Source organism: Sesamum indicum, linkage group LG13 (assembly GCF_000512975.1).
Source record: "Sesamum indicum cultivar Zhongzhi No. 13 linkage group LG13, S_indicum_v1.0, whole genome shotgun sequence".
Taxonomy (NCBI): Eukaryota; Viridiplantae; Streptophyta; class Magnoliopsida; order Lamiales; family Pedaliaceae; genus Sesamum; species Sesamum indicum.
The window spans coordinates 302,567-322,878 of NC_026157.1; the positions used below are offsets into that span (position 1 = coordinate 302,567).

General features: G+C 31.9%; 1 protein-coding gene across 1 annotated transcript; it reads right to left on the reverse strand.

Annotated features, from left to right (window-relative positions):
* On the reverse strand, nucleotides 5,586-9,963 carry LOC105175981 (NAC domain-containing protein 45). Its single transcript, XM_011098631.2, has 7 exons — nucleotides 9,903-9,963; nucleotides 9,408-9,713; nucleotides 7,900-8,177; nucleotides 7,455-7,748; nucleotides 6,781-7,224; nucleotides 6,545-6,626; nucleotides 5,586-6,419 (listed from the first exon to the last, which is right to left on the reverse strand). The coding sequence occupies exons 2-7, from the start codon at nucleotides 9,562-9,564 to the stop codon at nucleotides 5,875-5,877; spliced, it is 1,800 nt and encodes a 599-aa protein (XP_011096933.1). The 5' UTR covers nucleotides 9,565-9,713; nucleotides 9,903-9,963; the 3' UTR covers nucleotides 5,586-5,874.

The window sequence follows — 20,312 nt, forward strand, 5'->3', positions numbered from 1 at the left end:
TATTAATAAGCCTAGTTGACCGGTTTGACTAGAAGGGTATTTTAGTCATTGTTTCTAAAAAAATAGATTCAAATTGACCAGGGGGCTGTGTGATTATTTATTGGTAACCTAGGGGTGATTTTTGATATTAAAAATTTCATAAGGGGGTTTTTGATATTTTGTTATATCACAGGGGGGCAAAATGGATTTAACCCCCATAAAATATATAAATGTGCACTTTTTTGCAAGTAAAAGGAAAAAGAGTTTGCACTTTATATGAATATAAATTTGTCTCTTTCTCTCTTGTGAAAGGATTTCTGCCCAACCACTATTGTGATTGCATGACTCACAACTCACATGTAATAGCAATTTTTCATACAAATTTTGAATCTCCAAAAATAAATTATAGGGCTACAAATAAATATAAATTTAAATACAAACAAAGTTACAACCTCTAAAGTGATGACTCTTTCTTGATTTTTTTCTCATAAATTTAGATCTAAATATATGCACTTTATATCTTGAAATATGATGTTAAGATTTTGAGAGTTTAACGCTAAAGAAGATGCGAAATCTTCATGGATTGCGGAGCTTCGTTGTGCCAGAGAGATTTGCTTGGGACTTGAGTTCTGAAGATTTGTTGTATGTATGTAGTCGCGGCCTGTTTTCATAAGCATGAGTAGCATAGTTTGAGCTTCTATTAGACTTGAATACCATCGGTTTTAACATAGATCAACTTTCTAACGGGTTGTACTTGAACATGCTCTAACTCAATTAATCAATTCAAAATAAAATAACGATTGTATATTTTTTTTGGGCTCAATTTATTAAAATGAATAAGTCCGAATTTGGAATGGCTTATCGAAAATTTAGTATTTTTACGGGCGTTAATTCAGAATTCAATTATTAGCCGGTTTATTTGGGCTTTTTTAATTGATACTTTAATTATTTCAAAATTTTGTTGTCATAGTTAACTATAATAAAAGATAAGAGTAGCTAGTGACAAAATATTAAGTGGTAATTTTTAAATTATCATTGAATAAATATATTAAGAGAGAATAATTTTATATTTTTGTCATAATATAATTATAAGTGATTATTAACAACTTTAATATATATATATATATATTATATCACTTAATTTCTTATCGCTAATGCTCTATTTTTTTCTAAAGTGAGTATTTATAACTTAATATGAAAAGTTTATGACAATAAAAGAACCCCGGGAGATGCGCGGACGAGTTCGAGCTAAAGGCGGCATAAAAAATCACGACTGTCATTTTCGTATTACATAAAATTTGACGATTTTTGTGGTTGAGTGATTGTCCATTGTAAATTCATTTTTTCGATGGATGTTCTGTTCCGACGGAAATCATCTTTAATTAGGCTTTTTGTGATTTTTTTTTCCTTGTGAAAATATCAAATCTTATTCCGTAATTTTAGATTTTTTTTTATTTTTAATCCCATTAATTATGAAATTATTGTTTTTGTCTTATAATTTTAAAATAATTGTACCTTGATTTTATAATACCTTTTCATTATATATTTAACGGAAAAGGGGGTTTGTATTACAAGCGTGGGAATTAACTAATAAGAAAGTAAAAAAGGGGGAAAGTTGCTGGCTAGTAGAAACAAAAGGGAAAACCAAAAGCAGTTAGATCAGAGAATCATCATCATCACTTCATTTAGATAGCTGGATTTCCACTTCCATTGTATAGCAGTCCTATGTTTGCAGATAGATTAAATATCCTATGTGATATTAAAAATGAGTGCATTACCTGTTTATAAAAAAATATAGTAATTTATCCCTTGTACTTTTTAAATGAAGCAATTTACCTCCTTATATAGGTAGGTAAATTGCTTCATTTTAAAAATCATAGGGGGGTAAATTAGTATTTTAAAAAATATAGGGAGGTAAATCACAATTTATTTTTTCATAAGGGAGTAGTTTACTTATTCGCGATATCAGGGTAAATTACATTTTTGGTCCCATAAGTGGACCTGTTAAATACTTAACGTCAGCGTCAATTTTTCAACGGAATCCCCCTTTGATCCTGAAATTGAAAAAAGAATCCACATATGGGACTAAATGTGGGAATTAGCCTGAGTATGAGACTAAAATTGAAAACAAATCCATTTATTGGACCAAAAATATAATTTACCCGCAATATTCCAAGGGAATTGTTTACATTTTTCTCAATTAAAAAATAATGAGAAGGGATCACTCCAAATCCATTTCAGTTCTTTTAACATCACTTGTTTTTGTCTACAAATTATAGCCTAATGATTCCAGGATATAATTTTATAACAAAACAAGGGGAAATAGTATTTTTAGTCCCATAAGTTAGGTCCATATCACTTTTAGTCACATTCACTATGGAATTAGTACTTTTAGCTAATAACTTATAAAAATTAGCACTCTTGGTCCTTATGCACTTTTTCGTCTATAATTTAATGATGGAGGACACGTGCCTAGCACGTTGAGGTTAAGTATTTTTGGTTGGAGGAAATAAATGGCCCTTTTTCAATAGTAGCATATGAGTGCTTCATTTGCTCTATTTGATTCAGTTGTAGAAGACATGATTCTTTATGTTGCTTCTAGTTGGCTTCAACAAATGAAAATATGGGAAGGATAAGATCAATTTTTGTTAATGAAGAGAGAAATTACTATATTTTTTGCCCTAATTCCTTCAAAATTTATTTTTTCCGTCAAATATAGTCATATTTTTCTCCAAATATCAAGTTGGAAAACAAACCAACTTTCTCTCCAGTCAAAAATAATTAACGATCACATGCTAGGCACGTCCTTCACACCGTTAAATTGTAGGCAAAAAAAGGGATGAAGATCAAAAGTGATAATTTTTATAAGTTATGAGACTAAAAGTGCTAATCCTATAATGAATAGGACTAAAAATGAAACGGTTCTAACTTTTGGGATGAAAAATTGTTATTTCTCACAAAACAATTATATATAATTCTAAGCTCAAAACAAGTAATGAAACTTAATTGGTTTGTTCTTTGTGATTTTGATATTAAAAGCATGGTTCAATCTTATGACGTTCTATATTAATTACTGGAAAAAATCCAGAGACTAGCTCAGTGATAATAAGAATGATATAAAACCCTCTGTGAAAATTAAAATATCAATTACCCCCTTATGATATAAAATAAAGATTAAAAAATCGGCTTATGAGATGGCATCTGGTTGGAGTTTCGCTGGTGTTATGGGTGTCTGGTTTGTATGTAAGATACAAGTGCATTCTACCTACAGAACGGTAGGAAGGTGTGCTACTTTGACTGCCACAGACAATTCCTCCCCTCAAACCATCCATACTATAGGAACAAAAAAGCATTCACTAAGAATCAAGTAGAAAGAAAGGTTGCACGACCAAGATTGATGGGAGAATAAATCCACGAATGGATTAAAAAGTTTAGTCCTGTGGTTGATGTGCCGTTGTCACTCCCGAACAGGTACGGTAGTGAGCATAAATGGACAAAGAAAAGCATCTTCTGGGAGCCCGAGTACTGGTCAATGCATCTGATATAATACAATCTTGATGTTATGCACATTGACAATAATGTGTTTGACAATATATTCAATACCGTAATGGATATAAAGAGAAAAATGAAGGATAATTTGAATGAATGGAATGACCTGAAGATCATATATAATCGATTGGAGCTTAAGGTGGAAAAAAAGAGGTTGAAGTGATGCCAAAGTCATATATATACCCTAATCAAGAAGTAGAAGAGGAGGATATGTGAATGAATTAGTCATATGAAGTTTTCTGATGGTTACGCATCTAATTTGGCCCGTTGTGTACATGAAAGAGTTGAGACTTCACGGCATGAAGAGTCATGATTGTCACATATTCATGCAGAAGTTGATCCTGATTGTCCTTCGTCAAATGTTTCCTGAGCTTGTGTGGAGTGCAAAATTTGCAATGGACTGTAGTTGCAAAAATTCATTACAATTTTATAATGACTTCCATTACAAATGTCATTGTAAATAAAAATAATTTCCCAACAAATTGTAATAAATTATGTCGCTACAAAAGATGCATTACATTATGGCAATGACTTCCATTGCAAAGGCCGTTGTAAACAAAAATGATTTTTTGCAACAGATTATAGTAAAGCATTTTACTATAAAAGTCGCAACAAATGTTGTTACAAGAATTCCGTTCCAATATTGCAACGAACTCCGTTGCACTATTACGACGACATCCATTGCAAATATCGTGGCAAATAAATTTTAAAGAATTCATTGCTAAAAGCGTGTCTTTATGTAGTGCATATACTTTACATGGACTTCTACGAGCAAAAACAATTGTAGGACTATTTGGGTTTGTCGTGGATTAATATTTGGGTCATAACAAGCAAAGTATTTACATGATATAAGTCAACTATGTCTTGTACCTTCACATAACATAAAATACTTAGATTTCACTCATAGACATAATATTTCTTTGAACGAGCAGAATTCAAGTTTCCCCCACGTGAAAAATTAGAATAGGCTTAAAATATTTTTAACTTAAAATAAATTAAAAAAGCATCTTAAACATTTTGAAAATTAAGTACTTGCTCCACCTTCTTGTATTTTCTAATAATGCAATTTCCAACTGATTTTCATATTTATTTACATATACATTATCTATTTTTTCCTCGTACTAACTATAAAAGCTCAAATATTCAAATTAGCACGTAATTTATTTTCTCTCCAATCCCGACATGCCTGAACAAAAGGTCATGTATTGAAGTTGGAGATAAAGCAAAACTAAGTGGTAGCGAATGAATATTTGGGCTCCTATAGCTGATCAATAAAGACAGATGGGCGTAAGATGCTTCTTTTTCAAAAATATTAAAGTGCCATCTAAACCTAAGTTCGATTTGGTTTTGTTTACAATATTTCGAGAAAAGTATTATTTTATTCCGTTAAGTATGCCTAATTTTAATTTTAGTCCGATAACTATGTCCATTTTTGTTTAGGTCCAGTAACTTACAAAATTGCTTACTTTTAGTCTTTTGACAGATTTTCGGACAATTTTACCCCTATGAGTGCATATGGACTAAAATTGTCTTTCAAAAGTTGTATAGAAGTAAAATTATTCGAAAATCTGCCAAAGGACTAAAAGTAAGCAATTTCGTAAGTTATTGGATTTAAATAAAAATAGACATAGTTATCGGACTAAAATTAAAATTAGACATATTAAGGGGATTAAAATAATATTTTTCCCCAATATTCCAGATTATCATATTTCAATTGAATTTGTACATTTGTATTGCGTTTTGATAAAAAAAAAAAATGAAAATATATCTGAATTAGTATATACATGTTTTGACAGACTTTCTTACCAAAATACATACTTAAATTTAAAAGTATTTGTATTTTTATTTTATGTGATAGTTATCTTTTTCTAAAAAGACGTAATAGAATGAAAATATGTTCGGGTCAAAATATTTTGTGATAATTTTTAACACTAAAAATTGATGATTCAATTCCACATAAAAATGTTCAACCAAACACAGATCTCCTTAAAATGGTATATAATCAAAAGTGGTGCGTTAAACAAATATACATATCAACACGCAAAAATACTGAAATATTTAATTAGATTCACATATTCACATCACTCCAGAAGGAGGTCAATTCTTAAATTTTACAATTAATTATAAATTGACTTAGAAACGAAGTATATCCGAATTCCATAAAAGTTACAGTATACCACTCCAATATCAATCCTCAACTCCCACTTCCCTATCCAAATAATCCAAAAAAATCAAAATAGAAAAGAAAAAATAAATTATTGCAATTAGTATACTAGACTTTCCCCTCCCATGTTGCACTTAATTATCATAGTAGTGATCATATCCTACAAATTAATATTACACAAATCAAGAGAAAGGTGTTACAATTTGTACCCAAATAGCACACAAAGCCAAAGCAAAAGTGAAGTATGGCTTTATGTTGTTCACCTCCTCACAAAATGTCCCTCCTTCTTCAACAACTTTTGGGATTTCATTTTCTTGGCAATTTTGGGATTTCATGATCTTCATAGACATGTTTCTTACCATGTTTCTTGAAAACGACACGAATTTCTCGGACAAACTCCCGTGTTTAGGTATAGACACGGAGCATGATTTTGATACTGGAACTTGATGCATCATCGTCGTGGGGTTTATATGGACTTGGACTGTCCTGGACGGCACCACCTTGTGGTAAAACGTCTGGGCCGCCTGTCGGGTTGAAACGAGCAATCCGTGATTGATTTCAGTTTTCTCGTACACCTCGAAGCTTGGGGAGGTCGAGAAATCATCGATGTCCCCGTCGTTGTCCAAGAAGTTGTGGTCGCTGACGTTGTCGTTAACATGAGGTCCAATCGAGATATTCTCGTTTGTTGCCTTGGTGAATGCATTGAATCTGTGGCTGCTGGTTTCTCCTGCAATTGTCAAATTTCGATTTTGATTTTGTTAATTATATATGTACGAGGCTGAATTAATTAATGAGTAAAATTAGAAGAAAATATTTAATTGGATCGGGGCTGGAGTTAAAGTCATGACAAACCTTGGAAATCATGGAATTGGTTTCCATGGATATTGGAGTTAATGTTTTCGATTGGGACTGTCTTGAAGTCATCGGAGAAGGCCTGTCATGGTGACTGAGTCAATTAGATTATGAAAATTTTGATTTATTGAAAACAGATTATGATTAATAGGAAAATAGTAACTGTAAAAACAATAATAATTAATATACATAGCCATAGATATAATTAATTTGTGTAACACTAATTAAAAATTTACCTTTTCAAGTTCCTTGTCAGACATTCCAATCCACCTCAAGTTCTCGACCATTCTCCCAGTTTGGAAGACTTCATCGTTGTCTCCAATTTCAATAGACCTGTGATGGTTTTGGTCTCCTCCTAAGTTGTCTAAATATTTGGAGCAATTACTGATCATATCAGCTGGCTGACTACTGTTGAGGAAAAACGAAAAATCATCGACAGGACCGTGGTTGATTCCAGCCCATGTCTCCTGATTTTGAAGATCCTGAGAAGCTTGAGCAACTGAAAGGATTTCTTGCACGATGTCCGCAGGTTGATTCGTGTTTTCGATATGGAAAACACTTGGATGGGTCGACATCCGAGGATCGTTGTTAGCGAATGCACCCTGTGAGAAATCTTGGACCTCCAATGGCGGTAGTGAAAACCGATGTTGTAACCTTGCACATTCTAATGCTATGTCAACCTGAAAAGGGGGAGATCAATGTATTACATAATAATCAAGAACCGTTGAATGTATAATTTGATGTTCAGCCGGTCTGATCACGACTACGTGATTGTGATACTAACAATTGTTTCGCTACGCATGGCCCACACGTGGGCCATCATATATTGTTCACGACCACATAGTTATGGGACCAGACAACGAAGAGTGTTTTTGAGGTATATATATGTAATAAAATTTTGCATAATTACCCTTGATGGTGGATACGGTATAGGAGGGGAATTGGAGTATGGATTGTTGAAGCTAAATGCCTCTTCCGACAAATATTGCATCCATCTTGCATCAGTTGATGAACTAGTCATGTTCGTAGCAGGGGATGAGGTCAACGGCATTTGATAGTCAGAACTGTCAAGATCTTCGTATCTTCCTTCACAATGTAGGTCAATGCTGGAGGACCGATCGCTGGCTGATGCAACATAATGGTCTCCGATTTTTGGGCTAGTATTCAAGCTCTTCTTGAATACACGACATAGCGCGTAAGCATCCTAAATTTTCAAAAAGAAAAAGAATATAAATAGTAAACACGTTAGCGATAATAGGAAAAAGGGTATGTTTTTCTAAGATCTCCTACGATCAAGGTTTTAGAAATCAATATTGTACTATAATGTAAGAGAAAAAGAAGAATGGAAGCTTCACCTGCAAGCCAGAGGGATTTTCGCACTCTCTTTCGTCCAACCGGTACTCGTGCATAACCCAATCGGTCCGAGCTCCATGGGGAGCTCGACCTCGGTAGTAAACTAGGGTTTTCTTCATTCCAACTGCCCTCATTTGTGAACTCACCTTCCTGTCCTTGCCGGTGGCCTTCCAGTACCCGGCTTTCGTTGCACGATTCGTCCTCGACCCGTTGGGGTATTTACGGTCTCGGGGGCTGAAGAAGTACCATTCCAGATCTTTGCTAGGTAACAATGATTTCCCTGCTCAAATTACAGTGATAATCAATCAATGAGATTTTATGTAATGAAAATGCTGAACTATTGATGACTACAATATGCACAATTTCTGTAAGAACAGTAGATAGATCACTCATCTCACTCAATCTCTACCCCTCTTTTGATATATTCTTAAGTTATTACACTTCTTTCATTGCCTTTTTATAGCCTACAACTTATAAATGTAATAAAAAAAACAAAAAAGAGTTGCATGGGAATTACCTTTATTCTTAAAATAGCTATTCATTCTTTATCCTTCCAAATTCCTCTTTAGGACCACATAAATAAGACACACAATAGCCTCCCTCCCTCTTATCATTGCTTGTAATAAAGACATTAATTAATAATTTTATATTAACTAGATCAAAACTATATCTTTTTTCTCTTTCAATTAATTTCTTAATCCCATTACTATTTATGCGTCCTTGGAATTAAGAGAGAGAGTGTGTGTGTGTGTGTGAGTGAGAGAGAGAGAGAGAGAGAGAGAGAGGCAGCCGAAAAGGGAGAAAAAGTGGGGATTATGATGCAATTAGTAATTGTTCCCTTTGCTTTATGACTTAGAGTGAAAATCTTGCATGATTGCATGCATCTTTGTGAAGAACAGGATTTGAAAAAGATGTAGGGACCCTCAACAAACTTCTCTCCTTTGGAACAAACAAGTTTTGACTCATCTTTCAACCTTGTTAAAAGCATACATACACACACACACACACACACACACATATATATATAAACATAACAATATATAATTTTATATGATTTTCCATAAATATCATTGAAGAAACAATTAATTGATGGGATTTTTTTTTAAATTCAATATCATGATCAAGTTTCAACCATGTACGTTGAAGGGTTTTTCTTAAAAAATTATATATATATATATATATATATATATGTGAAATTAAGTATATATATATTTTAAATAAAGATTTATGGTGTATATAATAACAGTAGGGTTTTCATGTATATATATACTTTCCTTCATCACTAATTTTTTTTTTTTATTTCAATCTTTATGTTCACTTAACTTCCCTCTTGTGAAATTCTTGTTCTATTCTTGCTTTGATGATAATCCAAGTATAAACATGATGATATGCTAACTAAAGAATATCGATTCGTATAGTTATTATCACTAATAATAAATAATAATTATATGCATATATGGTTAGGTAGAATTTATGAGTAATTGATGAAAATCACAGTGTGTGTATATACCTGGCAGGTCCCATGGCTCACACTTGTAGAGATCAACTTCTGGGATGATTTCAAGATCGATTTTTCGGCCGTTGATCTTTCTCTTTAGGTAATAGGCGACAAGTTCTTCGTCGGTGGGGTGGAAGCGGAACCCTGGAGGCAATGAAACTGGTGCCATATGTATGATTACAGTCTCCTGAGCCTTGGAAACTCCTGGCTAGCTGTGTTGACGTTAATTAATGGAAAAAATGTGTGTTCCCCCCGGAGAGCTAGCCTCAACTCCAAAAAATAATCGAGACCAGCCCGGGGAATCAAGGAACTATACAACTGCACAAATCAAGAAAACCCTAAAACCAATTAGTTTACATGCACATACAAACCACAATTAGTTCCTAGCAAGACAAAGAAGAACTAATGTATGACATGAACAAGTGATCTCATGTGACTAATGTAAGAAGAAAGAGAGAGAGAGAGAGAGAGAGAGAGAGAGAGAGAGAGAGAGAGAGAGAGAGAGACCTTAAAGGAAGGAAATGAATGACAGAGTTGGAGGTTAATGGAGAAGTTGGGGTGGTGGTGGGGGGGTTTTGATAAGAGAACAAAAAGAGAATTGAGAAGATAAAATAATAGAAAAGGGAAGGAAGGGGGAGGCTGCCATTTTCTTTAACGAAAATACTAGTTTTTTCCACATCAAATGTTGCTTTCTTTACCAGTCTTTCTTCTCAAGCTCCCTCCCCTTTTATATTGTGCGAAATATGTACGCGTTTCGTCCCATGAAAATACCTTCCATTTTAATCTTACCCGTTGTTGTCGCATGCTGTCCCTGAACATATAAAAAAATTATAATGTGAAATGAACAGAAAAAAATAATTATGAAAAGACATAAATATCCTGTGAGGTGAGGAGAAAAGAAAAAATATGTAAAAAGAAAGAAATGTCGGATAAGGTGAGAAAGAAAAAAATAAATTATAATTATGAATTTTGTAAAAATATATAAGTTTGTGGGGAGAAAAAAAGTGGAAAATGTTAAAAAGAAAAATAAATTATAATTGTGAATTTATTAAAAATATAGAAGTTTGTGTGGAAATAAAAGATGGAAAAGGTGAGAGAGAAATATGGAACAATGGGTTGAGAGTGAAAATATTAAAATTACTATTCTAATCAATTGTTTTTAAGGGACGAAATGAATTAAGGGGTAAATTTGGGTATTAAAAAATTGGTAGAACAAACGAGTTTTCTTTTATAATAGTATCAGGTTTAATTAGATATAACGACCTACTTTTAGATAATTATATATATGAATTAAAAAAATTAATTAAAGTTTGTATTTGCTTTTAGTCACTGTATATTATCCTTAAGAAACTGATATTGAAAGTCAAACCGTTCATGGTAAAAAAACAAAACATGCATTGTTCTCTTGCCCTGTATTAGGATTGTTGTCCTAAATTGTTCTACTTTTGATAGTTTTTGTGACTAATTTGTGCCTACTTCTCTTCTGTCATGTTCAATATTTTGCCACATGCTTCCTCATTCATTATTAATTAATTTGCACCCATACACCTATTTGGTTTGAATTATGATTTTTTTTATTTTAAAACACTATGATGATGATGATTATTATTATTATTAAGAATAATTACATGCACGTCCTCTGACCTATGATTTATCTATATAAATCACCTATATTTTTTGAATAATTAGGCGTATACATACTTATCAAAAACGTCAATATCATATACAAACAGCATTTAATTTTTGAAAAATTATGCATGCATCTCTAAAAATATTGACATAATTATATAAACTACCCCTATTTTTAACTATAGGGTGTGGTTTATGTAATTACGCAAAAAATAAGGGTGAGTTGTATAAATAAATTATAAATTAGGAGGTAAAAATGTAATTATTGTTTATTATTATTATTGTTATTGACAGAAAAAGTATAGATAGAGATGGAGATAGAGATAGAGATAGAGATGTAGGAATGGTGGGTGTAATGCAATTGTAATGTAGGTGAGAGAGTAATTAAGGGAACAATGATGCGATGCTTGGGTAGTTGTCCTTTTCTTGGAATCTGAGGTTGCGGGGGGGGAGTCCACGTGGTGGCGTGTCATTCGATACATTGCCCACCTGACCTGTGTTTGGTTAAGGATCTTTCAGTTTCCTCCCAACCGAAAGAAACCAACCCCTCCACACCTACGAACTCCGTTTTGGCGGCTTTCTTAAATCAAAAACCATTCATGTTCCTTTCACACATGCTACTCACAACGACATCGTATGATGGGTATAGTTGTCTGGTCTAGACCAACTTTTCAACGTGCTATGATGAAAAAAGGTATGAATTATACTTCTCTGAGGTAGGATTGAATTAGAGGTGGGCGTCGGATCGAATTAATCGTTGGGTTCGGGTAATTTCTGTAAGTTAGAATTTTTTTTCTATTATTATTTTTATTGTGAAGCAAAAAAATTTACAATTGCAAAGAATCACAAAAGTCCATCAACCCAACTAAAAACATAATCAATAGCCCAACACTTATAATTGATAAACTCATTTTAAACATATTATTTCATAAAGAACAAGTTAGCAACAATAAACTCAATTTTTGCATTAGCAAATGCACAAACTCAAATCTCTAGTTTTATGGAATAAACCCTTTTCAATTTTGCGCCTTTTTTCTAATTGGGTACACGATCGGGTTATTCGGGTTGGGTTTAAAAATCCGAACCCGATTAAAATAGGCGGGTTTTGAGTTATCCGAAAAATTTGACCTATTTCATCCGTATTCGATCGGGTCAGGTTGGAACCCAATTAACACGGCCCGTTTGCCCACCCCTAGTATTTACTGTCTCGTATATTAGGGGATATGACTTATGTAACAAGGGTTTTTTCAACTTAAGCGTGCTTAGGTGACAGTTGGTTTTTAAAATAAATCAAATTCAACAAAGCACTAAAAAAACCCTTAATTTTTTTCCACTTAAGTAAATTCCGACCACTTTTAAGAATTCGAGGGCCAGAGTCCTGCAATTACAAAAAAAAAATAATTCTAAAATACTTTTTGCCACCCTTATATTTAGGATCCTTATACAGTCAAACAATGTAGTTATTGTTGTTTTTTTGTTTGATTTTGAGTTAAGAAATTCTAGTCAAGTTATAGTAATTGACAATGTTGTCATGCTTTTTATTTCAATAGCAAATGAGTAATTTGTGCTGTTTATAAGTTTTAAGGACTCGTATCCATTAAAAGACAGAATCATGAAAGTGAAAAGACCGAATAAACAATCATTCTTGTGCCACTAAGTTAGATCTTGACATGCTTCCCGTGTCAATTTACAAATGAGGAACTTGTCCACTTTATAACAGTACTGTAAAACTAGATCACGTCACCCAATAATATAATAATTCATTAAATTGTACCCGTTAAATACATGTAACATTCTTTACGTACAACTCGAATTTATTTATTAATTAATATGGATATTAATTTAGAGGAAATTTTTTTAAGAAAACAAAAATTTCTTTTACCATATTCCCTACTCTCAGAGTAAATAACAAATGGCCTCTGTTAATATCACATTTTATTTTAGGATGTCTTGAAGAAATAAAAGCTGTAAATAAATTAATACGAACAATGGTATGCATGTCTTGACAAATGATCCCATATATCTTATTAATTATTCTTTGAGTAGTATGATGATGTAATAATTTTGGTCAAAGGTAAAGATAAAAATTAAGGTATAAATGTGGGCACTATACACTAAGAAAAAAATGGTAATTAAGATTAGAATATAAGTCTTACCCCTTTTATAATCATATATGTAATCTTAATATAATAATGAATACATTAATATAATTAAAAAGTAATAAAATATGATATAAAGAGAGACCAATATCAATACGTTTGGTTGGACATAATGTAATAATGAAATAATTATAATAAATTTATATAAAATAAGATAAATTGTTGGATTAATACTACATTGAGAGTAACACAACAAGAATATAACTCGCATTATGGTTAGTTACAGTTAAAAGTAAACTGTTATGGCTAATGCTAATTAAACACGATTGAATAATGGCTACTAGTCATTATTTCTACAAGTGAGGCAAAATATTAGATATAGCTAGAAACTATGACAGATTAATATTTTAGTTATAAGTATAAAATCAATGCGAATGTTGATTAACGGTAGTCAGGCCTTAAGTTTTCGCATTAATTTTATTTTATGGCGATAGGTAATATTTGATTTGATAAGGTTTTAAAATTATAGTGATTCACGTTGTTGAATAATATGAGGGATGTGCGGGATTTTTGTGTTACGAAGTCGAGGCAAAAGTTAGACTCTTTATCTTTAAGATAATAATTGCCCTGCTCTAATGCTAACCGAAATGGCAATTTGTATCCCAAGATACAACGACTTACGATCTCAAAATAGCAACATTACAAACTTTAAAAAATGACGAACCAAGCAATATTTTGAAACTTTCTTAATAAAAGATAACATGCTTTTATTGGTAACATAATAAAATGCTCTAAAATGCTTTCCATATTGAATGAAATGAACTTATTTAAATGAAGTGAATAGGGGGAACCTATTTACAGAAGTTAAAAAGGTATTATCCAATGGACATATCCAATCAGAAAATATGCATTTGAAATGTTATAACCTTTCATCCGAATGGACGCATCATTTCACTAAAAAAACATACAATTTCACTCAAATAGACGCATCGTTCTATTCAAAGGGTTTCACCTAATGACACATCATGATTTCAATCAAAGGAGACACATATTTGGTTGATTAGACATGATTGGATGGTGATTGGGCATTATTAACCATCATCTACGTGTCATGAGCTTGTTATGCATTGCATATTGTAACTAATCACTTGTTACGATTTAACCTAATTGAAATAAATTTATTATTTAATTTATCATTCATTATCTTTCAAAAATTTATATAGAGTAGGGATTAATTTCTTTTTTCTACTAATTATGTATATAAAAAAGTTTGTATACTTTTTTATGTCACTAGTTAATCCCATTTACTTAAATATTATCACTATTAAAATTATAAAAATTATTAATATAGTCACAAAAATAATTAAATAAAATTGATTGTCGTCGTGAAATTGTAATTAATTAATATCTATTACAATTTTTCACTTTTAATCATGATAATTACAAATAACAAAAATTTATATTTGTTCTTACGAGTTTTCGGTCAAATCTTTCAATTGTCGGTCAAAACAACATATAACGAGTCTTTTTTTTTTCTTTTTAATGTCTCTCTAATTAATAGATGTGAACTAAATATTAAATACGAAATTTCCCATATGTTAATGATGCTAATATTGATAAATGATTGTGAAAGAATCTGTCTAATAATTAATAATTAAAAATTAATTATTCTTTAAAAACGCACATGATTAGTTATGAAATGAAGCAAAACCTTCATGTGCACTCAAGAATTTCCGACAACGTAGTTAACATGGTACATAGATAATAATAATTAAATCAAAAAGTCCATTGATGTCATCGATCTTTGATCTTCACATCTGAACTCGAATCTGATCTGATGGGCCAACGTTGATTGTCACAATCGTCTCATCGTTTTCAATCACGAATTACATTGAATCATACAATTCAGTTATTTTTATAAATATATAATCTCAAAAATGAAGTATATTTTTTACTGCATTTTAATACTTTTAATTATTCTTATTTGAATTTACTGATTTAAAGATTGAAAAACTATAACTAGAATCTATAGGATATTGTTCTTACCGACGTTTTATAATAATATCATTTGAGCTGATATAATGAGATCAAGGGCCTAAGTGTAAAATTACAAAATCCTATATTTAAGACCTCAGATCAGTGCAAAAATAGTTACCACAAAAAAGACGTGGATGATTTCCTACATTACAAAGTACTACAATTCGAAAATTATGGTAAATTAATACTATCTATCTGCATGGTCAAACAAAATCAGTGTGAAAATTTAATTTTTAACTATAATTAATCAACATTTATCATGATTTATTTATAACCCAAAAATTAATTTGTCATAGTTTTCAGTTGACAAACACTTGGCTTTACTTGTAAACAACGGTTGTCAGCGTTGCCTGGTCATAGTTAAATTAGTATATGCTAGATTTTAACTATTATAATTAAGCATGATAAAAAATTATATTTCTTTTAGTACATTATATGTAGTAACATGGTACACAAAAAATAACTAAAAGACCTCAATTCATTGATGATACTATGGATCTTCACAGCCCGAACTCGAACCTAATCAACTACGACAGTTGATATATCGATCTTTACACCTATCTGATCATTTCTGAATCATCAGATTACACTGGGTCATACAATTCAGATAATTCTATTATAAACAGATAACGAACAAGTATTAGATATAATCAGCTTCGAAATTGATGTGAGTTTGTAGCCACATGAGCTGTGAATTGTTGAATTAACACATTATGATAATATTATTTACAATCTAATGATTGATAGCTTATATAAATACAAATTCACATGAACAACATCATCAAACCCTCGATTTACCTAAACATAAAAAAAAAAAAAAAAATCACATAATCCTATTTTACACCTCAGATGAGGATAGTGACAATTACAAAAGAAAAATAGAGGGGGAGGAAGGGGTTCCAATTTGGGGAGGTGGGGGCCCTACTTTTGCCACGTGAAAAAGAGGAAATCCAACGTGGCAAGTGGGAGGGACAGAGAATCACTTGTTCCAGTCTTGTCTCTTTTGCCTTTTCGTCAATCCATCTTTTTGTGCTTTTCCCCTTTTATGGGTTTCTGTGTTTCTTTTTTTCTTACTAATTATTATTTATTTACATTTAACTTCTCTTCCAATACTCTTATTTAATTAATCAATTCACACTTATTTGTTTACAAATAAATCTCTTTCATTTGTAGCCGTCAAGAAAGCATTCATAAAGCAAGAAAACAAGAGACGATCAAGTGGCTCAATTGGTATTTTGTTTTTGTCAAACATAAGTTATAAATTTGAATTACAAGAGAAGGGTCGGACAATTTTGATCCTCCTTTAATATATATATATACATATATTATGAAATATAGTAAATTTTCAACGATAAAACATTGATCGTGATTTTTGAAGTTATGGTTAATATTTTGACTCCAAACATTGTATTAACAGCTAACACTTGTGCAATAATTATAATTAATTATTATTTGATAAAAATTTTACTTTTTAATCATAGTAATTAATTATGATAAAAAGTTATATTTTGTACTGTCATAAGAAATTAGTTATATCGTTTAAGCACTTACACAAAATTAAATAATGTACCGATTAATAAAATTGAGGTCCATGAATTAGATCAAGCGCTCATTTTTTCTTTTAGATTAATGTTTGAATAAATTGAGCAAACAGTGTATAGGTTCAAGCAATACATTAGTATAATTAAGAATTATGAGTAATAAATTACGGTAAACTCACTTAAAAGTGAGACAAAGCATCCGTACCTTCGATAGAACTCAAACCCATGATTTCAAATAGAGTCATGGGACCTCAACTTTAAGCTAAGAGATCATTGGTTAGATAAAACGCCCTTTAATCGTCAACTAATGCATCAATATTGAGTTGTTAAGCAAAGCTCGTAAAACTTTTTCAATATTTTGCAATACGGATTAATACCGTAGGCAAATGTCTCATATTTATTGCAGACGATGAGCTTGCAAGGTTTATAAGACCCAAAGTATGTCCGCTACAATGGGGTACCTTTTAAGGACAAAGCTAAAAAGCTCATACGATGCCAAAACAGTCAATATCTTGTACGGCGGGACAGATCAAATCGCAGTTTACATCACAGATGTAATTCGATTCTATTTTTTTTCTTAACACGAAATATTGATATATATAATAATTTTCAAATAAAATAATATGAAGATTGAGAAGTAAAGTGGGGATAGAATAAGAATCTAATAATTTCATGAAGAAAAGGAAATCTCACTTGGAATACCGAAAGTACATTTCAATCATATATTATCGTGAGTTAGTTTAACAATTTCCTTTTATATATAATAGTGTGTCAATTTATTTACATGCAAAATTCCGACTCTTGCCGAAAGGAACCCTAAATCCTTTCTTTTGTGGTCTGAAAGCGCAATACGACGTCACACAAGATCTCCACCATAACTTAGGACAAATTAACCAAGAAAAATTATATTAATAGAAAATAATTCTTTAGTGCTTGGGTTGAACTAAGATCGATAGCCTAATCTATCTGTATTTGTAGTCAGAAATATGAGGAAGAACAATTTGAGGGGACCCTCATTATAGCCGTTTGATGTATATTGCTAAAAAATATTAACCTGCAAGGGTAAAAAAGTAATTTTACATATATGAAACACATGTTAAACAAATGCGACCCACCACTTAATATAACTTCCAACACTACTATAAATACCAAAAATATTATTTTTTTTAAACCCAACCACTATTCATCGATAGTGACCACTTTCTTACTAAAAGTCCTCCCTTGAAAATCGTATTTTCACCTGGTGCACAATTGTGCCGCAGGTAAAATTATCAATTTTATCCCTTCGTAAAAACCTCGGCCACATCACCGTTTAATATGAATGTAACTCAAAATTGTAAAGAAATATACATGGTATCCGGGGCTATGCATTTATAAAAATGGCTGGAGCATACGACCCTACGTCCACTTCTGATTTATATGGATGTCGAGTATGTGATCAGTTGGGTATAGGAGGGAGGAACTGCATCGATCCTTAGACTGTTTATTTTGGTTATTTAAATAATGTAGGGGGTACTTTAATTGTTTTGGGCAGTCTAAATAAGGTCCCTATATATAATCGTATATGTTTTTTTTTTGTATAAAAAGGCAAAAGGGCATTCTTTGTCTTAATCTGAATATATAATTAAACTCGCTTTATTTTGTTCATATTTGGATGTCAAGTTTGCAAGGGGCAGTTTGTCCCCATTGAATGTTTATCATGGTTTCTAACTAAGCTTTATTACTTTATGTTATTGTTTTAAAATGCCTGCAGATATATTTAGTCTGGACTTTTGTTTTTTGTGTGAATTAATGTGAAATTTTAGTGTGAGTTTTTTCTGTTCTCAAACATGTTTGACAAACTCTTTTGCCCCCCCCCCCCCGGAAAAAGTTGACATTTCAAGATTCAGACATTAATTAAATGCAATCATAAAATGCTAGTAAAATATTGTTTACATGATTTTTTTTTTTGTGGATAAATTACCAATTACAAGTACAAACAAATTAGCTGATAAATAGATCTCAAATTAAAGTCCATATCAAAATATGGAGTTTATATAATTTTTAGATGGATTGAGTTTAAATTGAATTGAAATATCATCCGCAGATTCGCCATCCAGAGGATTTTGATGTCGGACAGCAGCACACAATTCAAGAAAAAGGGATCATAGAAAGGTTAATGATCTAGCAGAACTTTACTGCAGTAGGGAATCCACAAACGAATAGCCAGACTGAGGTTACAAATAGGATCTTAATGGAGCTTCTTGGGTATTGTGGGCATATCGAACAATATCAAGAATCGCAACGGGCGAAACACCATTCTATTTGGTTTATGACAGTGAGGCAATCATACCAATAGAGATTGAAGAAAAAACAGCAAGAATCTGCCAGTATGACCCCCAAGACAACCAACAGGAGAGATCTTTCGACCTCAACACAATTAAAAAAAAGAGGGATTAAACATATGCAAGAATTCTACACCACAAAAGTCTGATGATGAGAAGCAACAACCAAAAGGTCAACCCAAGGCACTTCCAATGGGGAGATCACGTCCTAAAAAAGATTGAAGTATCCAAGCATACGGGAAAGCTCGACCCCAGTTAGGACCAATTAAACCAAAAATGAAAAGACCCTAAGTTACGGGATGAAAAGTGTCATTTTTTCTTATTTAGTCATTTGGGTATTTGTCTGATGGATGAAGGTCATACGACTGAACCACGTAAGTATTGGTCTTCTGTTTCTCTCTTTACTTATTTAAAACTCTGATATGTTCAACTTTTCCTACTGTGATGATTCACACTAGAAGAAATGGAGGAGTAATAACAGGGATATATCATGCTCACTTGAAAAATGAAATGAATAGCCCTCCAATAACACTAAAATATCAGCAAGTGCCAGGATCCGCATTTTTTACAGAGGGTTGGGTCTCTTAACACGACCCATTCCAACAGCCTGCTCCAGCAACTCGAGATCTGAGCAGTAGATCTCCTTACAGCTCTGATTTGAGATGGTGCCTCGTGGACCAGGCAAGTACAGACATATGGTCTTATAGATACAGTCTTTCCACCGTATTTATAGTAACACATATTTATTACTTTCTACGATATTTAATATAAAGGTTCAAATACAATCATCTCGATCTTAAGCTGACTTAAGCATCTGAGAATCTTAGTTTGAGATATCCCAACTAGCCTAACGAGTTGTTCTTTTCTCAGGAACCATACTTTCATATAGGTAGATAACAAGAAATTGAGACACGAGACCTTAAGTAGCTCGCCTGATTCAAAATTATGTTGTTGCGAGGTATATATATACTTTGTATATATTAAATAAAATAGGAGTGTCTACAAATACTAAACGTTAAATACTTTTATCTTTTTTTTATTTTGGATCCTTCAAAAAAGACAAATTACAATTAAGTTTTTTCATCAATTTCAGTCCATTTTTTTATAAATTAAAAATAAGAAAAAGATATATCAATGACAAAATTGACAATTCTAAACCTTTGTTCAAAAATTATATAATTTTATCAAAGGATATTTAAATATGGGGTTAAATGCAAATTATCAGCAATGACGGGGAACAGGGGGCAAGCAGTTGGCGGGGTGAGGTCAGACGGCAAGGATGGTGGA